The 14,595-nt window shown below is 34.6% G+C and overlaps 1 protein-coding gene across 2 annotated transcripts in view; it reads left to right on the top strand.

Moving 5' to 3' along the window:
- Positions 1-13,534, top strand: part of LOC125659900 (slit homolog 2 protein-like) — a 41,978-nt gene extending 28,444 nt beyond the window's left edge. For both annotated transcript variants that reach the window (XM_056148954.1, XM_048891695.2), the window contains 21 exons: positions 123-273; positions 772-846; positions 1,241-1,312; positions 1,614-1,685; positions 2,145-2,216; positions 4,026-4,097; positions 4,728-4,891; positions 5,452-5,511; positions 5,750-5,879; positions 5,980-6,048; positions 6,170-6,241; positions 6,329-6,400; positions 6,846-6,917; positions 7,012-7,175; positions 7,379-7,592; positions 7,687-7,826; positions 8,627-8,720; positions 9,229-9,509; positions 9,874-10,353; positions 11,087-11,287; positions 11,735-13,534. In XM_056148954.1, the coding sequence (XP_056004929.1) occupies positions 123-273; positions 772-846; positions 1,241-1,312; positions 1,614-1,685; positions 2,145-2,216; positions 4,026-4,097; positions 4,728-4,891; positions 5,452-5,511; positions 5,750-5,879; positions 5,980-6,048; positions 6,170-6,241; positions 6,329-6,400; positions 6,846-6,917; positions 7,012-7,175; positions 7,379-7,592; positions 7,687-7,826; positions 8,627-8,720; positions 9,229-9,509; positions 9,874-10,353; positions 11,087-11,287; positions 11,735-11,964 (2,957 nt within the window). In that variant the 3' untranslated portion in view covers positions 11,965-13,534. The remainder of the gene's footprint in view (positions 1-122; positions 274-771; positions 847-1,240; positions 1,313-1,613; positions 1,686-2,144; positions 2,217-4,025; positions 4,098-4,727; positions 4,892-5,451; positions 5,512-5,749; positions 5,880-5,979; positions 6,049-6,169; positions 6,242-6,328; positions 6,401-6,845; positions 6,918-7,011; positions 7,176-7,378; positions 7,593-7,686; positions 7,827-8,626; positions 8,721-9,228; positions 9,510-9,873; positions 10,354-11,086; positions 11,288-11,734) is intronic.
- The last annotated feature ends 1,061 nt before the right edge of the window (positions 13,535-14,595 follow it).

Genomic DNA, 14,595 nt, shown 5'->3' with positions numbered 1-14,595 from the left:
GTGCTTCTTAACAATTATATAAACCAGAGTAGGAAGCCTACATAAACCTGTAGGGTGATTTGTTTTAACAGTTGAAGGATCCAGTATATATTCCATAAACACAGCCTCATTGTTTTCCACAGGTTCAGAAATCCACAGAACTAAGAATGCAGGGCAATGTGTGATTGATGTAGAGTGTCCCAAGCAGTGTGTTTGTTTGGGCACTGTGGTCGATTGCTCAAATAGACATCTGACACTAATACCAGACAATCTTCCCATTTACACCACAGAACTGTAAGTTTGAACATTCTACAGTGAAATGAAATAAAAGAAAAGGAAAATTTCTAAAATTGACAGTTACCAAAATCTATGAAGTTTTCCTCTCATTTAATAATCTAATTATTTCTTGTAAAGAAATTGCCCGCCCATATTGAATCTTTCAAAGTTCGCCAAAGTTAAATGAATGATGCTTAAGTTTTTGTCCAAATTTCATTCATGCAAGGATGACCCTACTTCCGGAGTTGTAGAGTTCATACTATGTGAATGTAAATGTCAGGCTATGTCAGAGAGGAAGCTGATATGATCCATAGGCTGGCGATAACAAATGGATATTTAATGCCAAACGTTATCTTTGAGACTTCCTTTATTTTTGATAATAGGTAGATCTGTAATTATTCATAAATTTCAGATTATTGTCACAGATTTATTGCAGGTTGAAAATAGAACAGCAATTTTTATTTATTCTTTAAAGATATCAGGTCATAATTTTTTCTTGTGTCTCTTTTTTTCTAGGAAACTTCAGAACAATCAAATTGAGAAGCTTGGGGCAAACAACGTGTTCAGAAGACTCGTTAATTTACAAGTCATGTAAGTGGTGGCAAATTGTAAAAGTTTTCCCCTCTTTCCTAGAGATTCCTAAATTTAAAAGAACTCGCTGCAGTCTTGCTGCTTCGAACAAGATGTGTAGCCAAAGTTATGCAAACAGATTTTGCAGCACCATGTCTAGGCACACTGATAAGATTGAAATTGACAAGTTATTTGATGTAATATTACAAGCCAGAACTATCTGGAGATTTGTTTGACTTTCATTTATTGTTCTTCTCAGTGAGAGAATGAAACATAATGCATTGATTCAAAATGGTGCTGAAATAGCAAAGCATTTTGGCAAAATTAGATTGATATTTACAGCATTTCAAGACTATCTTTACAAACTGGCTTAGAAAGATTTTTGTGGCAAAACAATTTATTTGTTGTCTTTCAGAGATTTGAGCAGTAATCGTCTCCAGGAGATAGAAGAAGGTGCATTTAATGGGGCAAAGAAGCTGATAGATGTGTGAGTTTTTATTTTGCTGGGGCATGTTTATAAGCTGCTCTTAAAAATCCTCACAGTAAATTAAACTGGTATTTTCCCCCTTTTTCTACTGTCTAAACAATTGGTGTTCAGATAAAAAAAAAAAGTCAGATGATGTAAATTTCAAATCACGTTGCAGAATTTTTTCCCCAATTATTTAAGTGTTTTGTTAAATAAAGGGAAGGAAAAATATTTCTGTATACTGATGAGTGATGTACATGAATGATGTTAGAGACCATTTCAAATGCCTTTGGTATATGTTTTTAAAAAAATTCTTTTATAGAGATTTGTCCAATAATAGAATTGGAAAGCTTTCGGGGAAATCTCTGCAGGGACTGGAAACCGTCAGAATGATGTAAGTGTTACACCATTTCGCCTCAAGATTTCACCACTACAAATTATCACATCATGATATGTGCTTTATTCAATGAGCATGAAATAGAAGTTTTGAGGATTTATGTCTTCACAAATCGCAGTGCACAATTGAGGATGTCTTTGTTACTGCATCATCAATTTTGTGATAAAATGCTAGATATTACGAAAAGTCTTTGCACACCTAGATGTACTCATATTATGTACGAGAACATTTCTGATGAAATTAAGTATAACATTTTCAATAGGATTCTCGAAAGCCATCAAAACGAGTTATGCCTTCTGACTCAATAATATAATTTACTGGTAAATTGATTTATAAATCTGGTCTTCTAGTAAACATTTACAACATTCCACAGACAGAGAGCAATGGGCTACATACTGAAAGACCTATTATCTATGTAATTGGTGCATGTATGTCTGTACAATATCTTCTTCACAGGATTATTGAGAAAAACCGAATTACCTGCCTGAGCAACACAACATTTAACGCTCTGACGGAGCTTCGGCAGCTGTAAGTATCAGCACACAGCATCAAACGAATTCTCCAAATGCATCATAATCCTCACCTCTGCTGCAATGACTGGCTTCAGAGCTGTTTTATTTTATATTTTTAATGAGGGGGGGGGGGGGGGGGGTGTTTTAAACCAGACTGGTTATTTATAAGATCATTTGCATTATCTTATCTTTTAATTAACTTTCTACCCCAAGTTTCATACCCTTGGATGAACGAATGTTTGCCTCCAGACATCTGCATTGTTCTATGTATATAATTAGATTCCCTGCCGTCACTAATTAGTGACTGCACCTGTTAGATTTATTGTTTAAACTTGAGACATTACCAGATGGAAGTGCAGCTGAGTCAACTGATGTTTTACCAAAACCTTCGTTTAGTCTAGTGATAATTAAGTTATTGAAGAAAAACAATACCCTTCCGTCTACTGAGAGGTAGGTAGACGGCTGCACTTGTGGAGAAGATCAGTTGATGACAGGTCATCCACACACTCCATGTAAGATCCTCCTTCGCTTTCATTTATCAATGCTGTTTCCATTGCAATTATTTTGTGCTTATGTGGTTCAAGCATGTATGCAGATTTATCTTTTTTGGGGAGGTTAATGATGACTGAATTCATAAACACACCTGTTGTCGTTAAATAGACACTGAGTTATGACAAAGAAAGGGAAATATTAATGGTGGTGACCATGTATCATTCTAAAGTGAAGAATACCTAGGTGAGCTGCAAATGCAGTAGATCCCCACCCCCTCCATTACACACACGTTATACTCCCACAATAAACAACTTTTTGAGACATGAGAAAAATGAGCTAAAATAGTTTTTGAAAGTAGAAGATTTGGCATAAATTTCCAATGATGAGTTTTTTGTAAGGATTGAAGTTTGCTGATTAAAAAAAAAATCCCTGTTTAATATCAGTGATACATATTGTAGCTTTGTCAACAGGTTTGGGGAGACTGCAGATTATGTTTGAGTTTTCACTGGAGATGGGGATTTTCTGTTTATCTTTACTAATTTCTTCAAACAACACATGAACAGACGATCCATTTCAAGTACCTGAGGCAGAGTTACTGCAGACAGTAGCAAAAATCGCCCGGTATTGTAGAAGACAAGCATGTGTTCACCCTGTCACGCTCCCAGGCAAAGCTGCTGCAATTACAAGGCAGTCTACCTGATAACTAACATGCATTAAGATGTTTATTAGGGAACAAAGCTGATCTTAAACAACAATCCTTGTCACGTTTCATTTAGGCTGGTTTGAGATAATTGCTGATGTGATATAGGGGGAGAGATGAGGGCTCGGCATTAAAATTTGATTGGAAGATTATGATTGCAAAATTCATGAAAAGCTAGTATTCTGCTTAGAGGTGGGGTAATAAATTTGTTGGCTGCTCCCAGTGATAAATCTTTTCGCTGTAGAAATTAGAAAATCAACATGAACTTGATAAGAGAAGAGAGATGATTATAGCATATACACCTATCTTCTCTTGTTGGAGAAATGTTGACAGCATTGAGTCAAAATGTTCTTTACCAAACTGCTAAAACGATGAACCATGTTTTTTACATCAATATCTGTTATCATGCCTTCTGGTGTTTGAATGTTTTAAGTGTACTTTGGTTTTAAGTGATTTTCGGATTGTTGACCTGGAAATTGATATAAATTGAAAACAAATCTCCATATGATAAAAGTACTAGTGCATTGAGAATCATATTTAGAGATAATTGAAATTCTTATGGTAGATGAAAAGACTTTTTTTTTTTTTTGTAAGATATACCCTGGTATTTAGAATTTCGTTTTTATATTACAGGTCTCTGTATGGGAATGAAATAAGATGCATATCTGAGGGAGCTTTTGATAAACAAGGATTTCTGTCAATTTTGTGAGTATTTAACATCAGACATGCTTTTTTCCTAAAGACTTGTCTGGAACCAAGGTCGATGAATCACAACTTATGTTTATTTTAAATTGGTTACATTTTAATTATGGCACACTGTGTAATTATTTCATATGTTAACCATGTACTGATATACCTCTATAATGTAAGTTCACTGTTGATGATATCTACCACACTGGGCGCCCTTGTGGAGAAGGTGGAACCGCAAATGGCAGAAATTGAGGATTGGTCATTTAGATAGAGATGAAGTGATCCTCTTTGGCTTTGTAATTAGTAATCTTGTTGCATTATCATGGTAGATAATGCCAACCGAACAAACCCGAGTTCTGTCCAAAGTCTTTCCTCTACGTTCATATTTCAATCTTTTACTCTCTGGAACAGATTCAAGAAAGGAACATTTTATAATCTCTTTCCCATGAAAACTGTAGATTTTAGTTCTGTTTTTCCCTTCAAGTTTTCTGTTATTGTGGGAAAGGAATTGGAAAATGAATGCTAGAATTTCCCCCCAATATATTACTTGAAATTTCGTTATGATATTATTATATAAGTTTGTAAGAAATTTTAAAATGCACGTAGATATAGAGCTCCGTGAAAATTGATCCTTTTTCATTACAGAAATCTGGAGTCCAATCCTTTTAATTGTAATTGTCACATGGGATGGCTGAGTAGCTGGTTAAAGAAGAGTAATGTTGTTACTGGTGTACCCATGTGTTTCCTTCCTACCCGACATAAGAATGTTCCTATGCTGTCAATTAAAGAGGGGGAGTTCACTTGCCCAAGTATGTCAGATTAAAGTACAGAGAACACAGTCATGAATACTTTTAAAATCCTTGAAATTGAGTGTTACTATTAAAATGATCAATGGGTTACTGTGAGCGTTGTAGAAGAAAAGCTTTTGCCAGTTTTATTTGGGAGAAAGGCATGCATTATTATCACTCTTCTTTCCCTTGGTTTTTTTCTTGTCTTTCTGTTTTGTTTTGTGGATGAGAAAATGTATGTGTTGGGGGAGAAAAAGTGAAAAATTCCATGTAACTTCAAAGGAAATATATAACGATATCCCAAGCTTTTGATGATTTTGCAATACACTTGAATGTGATAAGGCTTTTAGGCAAACCAAATCTACTGCACTATTGTAGGTTTTATCTCCACTCTGGCAAATTTTTGTCTTCTTATAAAATCAGTTTAATGAGTAATAATTTATCTGATATATTGACAAAAAAATATCTAGTCATAAGATAATAATTCTATTTTTTTGTAATAATGCATGCATCTGTAAATAGATGGATATTTTGAAATCAGTTGACTTCGACATGTGACTGGCATGCACTTGATTTTGCAGCTGATATGGATGTTGGATGTAACACTGGAATTTCCCCCTGCTGTTCCGAAACTGTAGATAGTGAGTATTTACTGTGTTAGCTTGTCCCAGTTACCTCCCCTTAAAAGCATTCTGATAGTAATTAAATGATCATGAAAATAATAATCGGCTTTTTATATTTTTATGACGAAAAGCAATGCAAGTTTCTTTCTGAAGATCTCGTAAGAGGGAGTGTATGACTTCTTTTCTTGCCTTTGATGACATGCTGTAATTAATGCACATGACATTTTATTTACTATGTGGATGATAACCCTTTCAGTTGCAGTGGGAAGTTGTGACCCCCGAGCATACTGTCCCCCAAAGTGCACCTGTACCGGGACTGTTGTTAGGTGTAGTAGACAGGGACTCAAAGTAGTCCCTGCACTTATTCCAGGGGACACCACTGAACTGTAAGTCTCTAAATGAATTTGCTTTCATTTGTACAATTTTTCAAGAATATGAAATTATAATATCATTTGATTTGTGTGTGTTTGTATTTTCTTTTGAAAGGTATTTGGATGTAAATAACATTAAGCATCTCCCTCCTGAAATTGGTCGACTTACAAAGCTGCAAAGATTGTAAGATTTGTTTGTTTTATGCAGATATAAAAATCTCTTGCATTTGCTGTACTTGATTTGCCTTATATAAGAAGTCCGCCTGTTTTAGTATTAAAGTCTTTTTGTGTGTTTTGTTTTACAGAGATCTCAGCAATAACAACTTGGTGACACTACCACATCACATATTCTCCAAGTTCACTAATTTAGCCACACTGTAAGTATACACACACTATTATTAAGCAATGTATCAGTATTTTATAGCAATGCTATGTTGATTCTAATTAAAAATTTTATATTTCAGAATTTTAAGCTATAATCAGTTGGAATGCATGGCACCTACAAGCTTTTCTGGTCTTCATAAACTCAGAATTTTGTAAGTAAACCTTGTCAAAAAGTATACATATATATTTTTTTATCCAGTTGTGTTATGGAAGAATAATACATTGTCGCAATTATTCAAATGGAAGTATTCCATTAATACAAAATAACAAATTAGAAGTTCTATTCTTTGTTCCTCTGATGCTAATACCCTGCCTTGATAGCACAGTGTATTATAAGACATGAGATTGGCAATCTAGAGGTCATTCTGTTCAAGTCCCAAAGCATTTAAAGATTTTTTCTTAACAATTTTGCAGTAAGATTTAATTTTTTGGCTACATGTGATAAAATTTTAATTCCCAACATCACAGGTTTATTATAAAATATATCCTACTGGGGTATACATATATTTAAATTTTTTTGGTTACAAATTTGATTGGTGTGTTATACCTTCTTAAAATGTTTTGCTGTTCATTAGTATTTTCAATCTTTCTTCACAGATCTTTACATGGAAATAATATATCATCTATACCATATGGAACATTCAAAGACCTCACATCATTGACCCATTTGTAAGTTGATAGATATGTTAAAATTTGTTCGATTGATTAAAACAATTATTAGATAATGTCATTGTACTAACAGTGTGGTCTGCATTGGCTGTAGGGCCCTGGGAGGCAATCAATTATACTGTGATTGTAACCTGAAGTGGCTGTCGGATTGGATCAAGAAGGACTATGTAGAGTCTGGCATAGCCTCTTGTGTGGGTCCTAACTCCATGCTCAACAAACTTCTCCTCACCACCCAGTCCTCGCTGTTTGTTTGTAATGGTAAGACTGAGGCTATTGTTTACAAAAATTTTTGGAATTTCTCTTATATTATAATTTTCTGTTACATTTCATATGAGATTGGTTTGAAATTGTTCAGAAATGTTCAAGGAAGGGCACATGTTTTGCATAAAAAAAAGAGAAACAAGCACTAGTTTGATAAAGCATAACATCTGATAAATATTTAAATCTTAACATCATTGTAGGGCCACCTGACCCTGAGGTAATGGGAAAATGTAATGCTTGTCAAAAAGACCCCTGTCTTAATGGTGCCACCTGTAAGAGTATTGACTTCAAAAACTTCACCTGTGCATGTCCAGCTGGATTCCATGGGGACAAATGCGAAAATGAAATCAATGCCTGCTTTATTAATCCGTGTCGTAATGGAGTTTGTGAAGTATTGGATCATGGGAGATTTAGGTAACATTACAAAGCATTAAGCATGGTGAATTTTTGTGTTTTTCTGTTTGAAAGTTTGCCATCTTAGAATGTCAGAGCCCTTTTCTTCTTCCAGATGTAAATGTAACAGCGGATTTCGTGGTGACCGATGTGAAGTAAACATTGATGACTGTAAAGGTCATGCCTGTATGAATAATGGTTCCTGCATGGACTTGGTGGAGGGCTATACCTGCTTATGTGCTCAGGGATACACAGGTAAATAGGGGGCCTTTCTTCTCTTTTTTAGGGATGAAAATGTGAAGGTGTTTGAAAAGAGAGTGTTCTGCTGAAATTTCAAGTCTTTAAATTTTGCAGTCTTATTCATGATTGTCAGATGGCTTTTAGGATCAGAATATCATCGGCTCTCACAGTTTACCAAAATCTGCATTCTGTTCTGGGATGTATATCATTTAAAATCAGGAAATCTAGAATTTAGATATCCTAACCACAAACCAGATAATGGCAGATACTTGTATTTGAATCTTACATCTTTATGTTCATTGCCTGTTGCTATATTTGAATTTACCTGTAATTGCACTTGTTTCAGACTTTACAATATCTGTGTGGTACATGTAGTATGTAATGACTTTTCCTTTATAAAACTAAATAACAATGGAAGCACCAAAAGAGTGTTTTCTTCAACCATGTATTGGTATTTATTAGACATATCAAGCACTAATCTTCTCTATTGCTACAATTCAAGGTCTTTAGAATGACTGATAGAGGTTCTTCTATATACATGTAGCTACAAGCTCTTTAAAATGACTGATCTAGAGGTTCTTCTATATAGCTACATTAGCTCTTTAGAATGACTGATAAAGGTTTCATCTGCACAGTGATAGTTATTTATTTTATCAAAGAATCGAAACAGATGCAGTATGCATGATAAAGTGCTCGTTAGAAATTTGTCAAGAGATAGAGTAGTTCAACGATGTTAGGTAATGAAATCTTAATTGCATGTTTGAAATCTGGATGAGATGGCGTAATATCAATGTCAAATGTCTGAACTTTTGCAGGCAAGATGTGTCAACAAAAAATTCTATATTGCCGAGGAAATCACAACCACTGTCAAAATGGAGGCTCGTGTGTGAATTTGGACACAGATTACAGGTAAAACAGACGGAAATATGCGATAAAACAAGTGGAAATATGTATTGTTGGGGTTCTGGTTGGAAAAAGATATCTCGTGGTCAAATTGAATTGGCTGTGTCTGGTTTCTTTATCTCTGTTATGCAACAGGCGTTTATTTTTTAATGAACATATCTTTTTCATTATCTTGAGTTTACTCACCCAAGCACTGCAGAACATCGTAAATAGATGGCAACGACAAAAGTTTAAAAGTTAACAGCTAACATTATCTGTTACTCAAAATTTAGTTAGGAATGAAGGTGTCATTTTGAGAACGTTTTTAAAACAAAATAACAAGTTTATCAGCACATAAATTATACAAATTGGATTTTTAAATGACGTATTTCATATTTAATATTTTTATGCACTTTGACAATCTTGATACTCGCATTCCTTGATTATTTTTGGGTGATATGTAAACAAAACTCAGGAATTCCGATATAATGGGATGATAACTAATTTGATAATTTTCTCTCTTGATGGATTTCAGTTGCAAGTGTCCTACAGGGTATGGAGGGAAGAATTGCTCGGAGAACCTCGACGATTGTAAGTCCCACATATGTCAGAATGGTGGGCGTTGTGTGGATGGCCTGGGATCATATACCTGCTACTGTCCGAGGGGATACTCCGGACGCTTCTGTGAAATAGCCCCTCTCACTGTTAACAATCTATTCTCTTATAACAGTCTCTGCAAATCTCATGCCTGTCAAAATAATGGGGTGTGCTATGTACCCAAAGGTGGTTCTCACTACATGTGCCAGTGTGCTCCAGGTACTGTCAAGTCCTCCTTTCTGATTTATTCATCCTTTCATCTTCTGTCTTTTTATGTTATATAAAATACATTATCGCTCTTCTATCAAATATACTTACCTCTAAAGCATGAAATGGAACCATGATATGACAAATTATATAACAGAATTGGATCATGCATGTGCACAGAAATATTATTTGCCTTAAAATATTGATAGATTTAGAGTAATTTGTAATACAAATGTCTTCAAAGAAGTTTTAAAACTGTTGTTAAGTTATGTATGCAATGAATTACAAGCACATACAGTAACGATTGACCAATTTATAATTGTTGAAACTACAGCTGTTTGACATCGGTATGACTGGACAACTTGCTATCTTGCAGGTTTTTCGGGAAAGAAGTGTGAAAAACTGACCAGCGTTTCTTTTATTGCTGATGATTCCTATATTCAGATGCCACAAATTGATTTCAAATCCATGGTTAACATCACCATGCAAATGAAGACAAAGACCGACTCGGGTGTGATATTCTACATTGGGGCTGATCAGCATCTGGCTGTGGAACTATTCCTGGGTAGAATTGGAATTAGTTTCTTTACAGGAAAATCTCTGATGTCCACACTGTACAGCTATATTTTCAGTTACGTAACTGTAAATGACGATCGTCTTCATACTGTGGAGCTCCTTATTCATCACCGTAACTTCACCATGCGTGTAGATGATGGTGTGTCGAGATCTGTGGTGAACATGGGAGATAGTAAATATCTAGATGTAAAGGATGATATGTATATCGGGGGACTGTCAGCTAACAAAAGCTCACTAGCTCATCAAAAATTCCAAATTAGAAGTCAGACCAGCTTCAAGGGTGAGTGTTGATCATTTCAGGAACAGTTTTGTGCATGCGGTTGTATATTTGAGTGAATTTTTTTTGTGTGTACAATTTTTGGTACCAGAAGTATTTTTATGATATACCCATCAATAATCTGTGTTTTGATACTGTTAAATTCACATCAATAATCTGTGTTTTGTTACTGTTAAATTCACATCAATAATCTGTGTTTTGTTACTGTTAAATTCACATCAATAATCTGTGTTTTGATACTGTTAAATTCACAGAGTGTGATCCGACTTTCTGGATCACCTCACTGATAATCAGATTTCAGATCATGTCTCTCTAAAACTGATGATGTTATATGTTTTTGTGGAAAATGATGGAGTGTGTTACAGACAAAACTGCATACCAAAAAAAAAAATTTAACTGTATGTCTTTGCTAATGGCCCATTAGAAATTTATGCATTCCTTATTCCTTTTGAATTGTAATTTATCTGATGCTTTGCCTGAATAAACATAATAATAATTATGATTTAAATGGGTATATTTTAATTATGACCTATATAATAGTAACTTAATCTGAAGAGTCGGATCACATCTCTTTCACTGGCGCGGATCATCAGGTTCACATCGTTTGATCAGATGATCCACGCCTGGGAACTCGCCATGATCCAACTCATTGGATCAGGTTGCTGTAGTGATATCACACGCATATCTTTATTGAAGTATTAGGCCTAACTCATGATATATTATTTGATTCTTTCAGGGTGCTTTCATGGTTTCTATATAAATGGAAAACAATTGGATTTTAGTGCCTCTAAATATAACCATAAAGTAATGCCAGGGTGTAAGGTCGATCAATGTGCAAATAACAAGTGTAAAAATGGACAGTGCAAGCCACGGAAAAAGAAGGGAGGCTATCGATGCAAATGTCGACGAGGATATTCTGGGAAATTCTGTAACTTAGGTATGTTTGAGTGGTTCATTACATCAGTCCAGAACAGCTGATTATCAAGTGTGTAGATTGAAGGAGGGAGTCATTTTTTCCCCAATAAACCTTGTAATATTTAAAGTTCTTAAGTGTAAATATTAGGCACATTAACTGTGTTACAAGTAAAAAAAAAATTCCTTACAACTGAATTCTATTTATACTGTAGATTCTCTTTATTGCACAAATATTAAATTTGATGGAATATTGCAAATCCACATCAATTTGTAATGGTGTAAAATCGTTATCACTTTACTCAGAAGGATAAATAAAAGCAAGACTTAATTCATACAAGATTTTGTTTTGTATTACCAAGAATATTTATTACTTGTACCTATAATAAACAAACTACGGAATGATTTTCCCCCTGAAATCTTGATCCTGTAAGTTGACCCCTTTATGTGCATTGTTACTTTTCTGTTTCAGTTCCAACATGTAAGCAGAAAGTATTCCGTAGCAGATATACACACCCTGTAACAAAGTGTATGTCTCGAACACGGATAAAATTCAGACGATGTGAAGGGTCGTGTGGAAAGTACTGTTGTAAACCAAAGAAAATTAAAACACGTAAAGTTAGACTATATTGTAAAGACGGATATTCATACATTCATAATCTTGCAGTAATCCGAAAATGTGGCTGTAGAAAATGTCAGTAAATGAGTTACCTGAACATAGCAGAACAATTGTCCATGTTGTATTGCGATTTCTGTATCGCAGCACCTGTCAAGTCCTGAGTGTTTTAAAAGACAGAGAACTGCCAAATCAGGCCAAGTATGTGTGAACAAAATGGATTTCTGCCAACTTAGACAGATAAAGAAATTTGTTGTGCGTTGTACTTTTGAAGTTCAAAATGTGTTCGAGAGTTTCGGAATCTGCCTGATGCAAAGCTGAGGACATTGAAACAAAGCCGCGCCAAGAGTATCAAGTGAAATGTGGCTTTATGACATGCAGGATAAAGGTTGTGACAAGCTTATGTACACTGTACTGCATAAGCATACAGAGATCTGCGTATTCTATTATGATAATGTCTTGTAGATTTCAATAGTGCATGTACAACATTGTATGTGAAGTTTTACTGAGTCGAATGTATGTTTCAATATGTGATGTTATTTTGAATGGCAAATATTTATTTGAAACGCATTTCAGATGTACATATCTTTTTTTAATATATTTACATATGTATCACATTGACGTGTAACTTTCACATCCAAATGAGAAAATATTTCGTGATGTATCAGTGATGTTGGCATTAATAGCATGTTCATGTGATTTCATTTGCAGAAGATGCTCTGAAGAAATTTAAAAGCTGATTTTTAATAACGTGAAACGTAAATTTACTTGTACTACGCAATCTTTTTGGAAGGCACGATCTGTAAAGACATTGATATCATTTGTACAGTGATAAATACCGAGTTTTTGTGCTCACTTTATGTCTGATGTTTGTTTTTGTTTTGTATATAGAAAGATGAATTTTAAGAAATGTAAAGTTTGTGTGTTGCACTAGCATTATAATTCAACATTAAGATTGTTAGAGTGAATTAGGTCAGCTGAAGCATTGTGAATCCAGTTCCATGCAGGCATACACTGCCCTCTATGTCCGTCTGTAAAGTTCTGTAATGGTTTTTTCTCCCCCGATATGACCACTCATTTTAAAAATTAATGAGGAAAGAATCTGTATGTTTGAGGTTTTCTTGATATAACAATTCAGACACAAGTCTGATGTAGTTTGTGGTGATTCTGTACCGTAGTGGGATTTTTAGTCGGAGTTGAATCAGTAAACAAGAAAAGTCAATACTTTTTGATAAAAATGAAATTGGACATTATTTATTGGGGTGGTTTCTATGATTTTCTTCTTTTTTGAAGAAAATGTTTAGTGCCCTCACAAGTCTACCTCAGATGTATGTAATTGTATCATATGACCTTGAAAAGAATTGCCCTTGTTTAAATTGGAAAAATATAGATGTACTTTCAACACTCCCATTTCATTCATAATTCTCTATTAATCTCATTGCTTTATTTAAGAAATGCATTATTTCACCAACATATTTTTTACAATGTCAATTAAGCAACTTTTGAATATTTTAAGAAATTATTCATGCAAGTGTATTTTGTGTATGTGTTACTTAGAGCAATTAATAATTTGTATAAAACAACAGTAACACAAAACTTGATAACATGTTACATATTGTTGAATATGGCTGGAAATAAAGTCATTTTATAATGGTAGTCTTCTCTTCCAAGTTATATTCCACATCAGATTAGTTGCAAAACCGAAGCTCTGGAAAAAGTAAGGATAGATATGTCCCAATTTTTCTTTGTAGAGCTACAGTTCTGTCGCTATCCTTAGACATGACAGCTGATCTGATAGCCCTGTGTCAGTAATACTATCTTATACTTATTTGGAATCCTAAACTTTCTTTGTCCCTCAACTTCTGAGTACATGTATATTGAAATTTCAGGTTTGGCCTTTCCAAAGTTCAGTTGGAAAGTTCAGAATCTTTTCCTCCCAATAAAAGGCCCTCGGCTACTTTGGGGAGTAATCACGAGATCTATTTATTTTGCCACCATGAGGATCTGTGATGGGGTTTCCCCATAGAACAGGAAACAAACTTTGGTTCATTTTATCTATCATTTTTAGCTCACCGGGACAACTGTTCGGAAAGCTATTGTCATTGCCCCGGTGTCGGTGTTGCCCTTTAAGGAAAAAAAATTAACCTGAGGTATATTTTTGAACCAAGGGAGATTTTGATATTGCACATGTAGATGCCTCATGAAGTGACCTTTGTTGTGGTACCAAAACTTGCATTGTGACCTAGGACTGACTTACTTTTCAAAGAGTTTAACCTGGGCTATATCTTTTGAACCAATAGAGATATTTTACATATAGATGCCTCATGAATAGACTGTGTTGGTAGAAGACATTTGATCTAAATGACCTTTACCTTGAAACTTTGACCTACTGTTCAAAAACTTTAACCTTGGTATATCTTTTGAACCAAGAGTGATAGGGCTTTGATATTTCAAATATAGATGCATTTCTTTTGTTACCAGAACTGTTGACCTTGGACTTTGACCTACTTTTCAAAACCATTTACCTTGGCTATATCTTTTGAAACAAGGGGATAGGGATTTGATATTTCATATTTAGATGCTTCGTGATCAGGCCTTTGATATGGTATTAAAACTTTTTACCTAGCAACCTTGGACTTTGACCTATTTTTCAAAAACTTTTTACATGATCAGTTAAGAGTAGTCATATGCTTCCTGGGGAGCTATATTGTCTTCTG

This window comes from Ostrea edulis, chromosome 9, assembly GCF_947568905.1.
Source record: "Ostrea edulis chromosome 9, xbOstEdul1.1, whole genome shotgun sequence".
In the NCBI taxonomy this organism is placed as follows: Eukaryota; Metazoa; Mollusca; class Bivalvia; order Ostreida; family Ostreidae; genus Ostrea; species Ostrea edulis.
The sequence above is the reverse complement of the archived record's forward strand: the minus strand, read 5'-3'. Positions and strand labels throughout refer to the sequence as shown.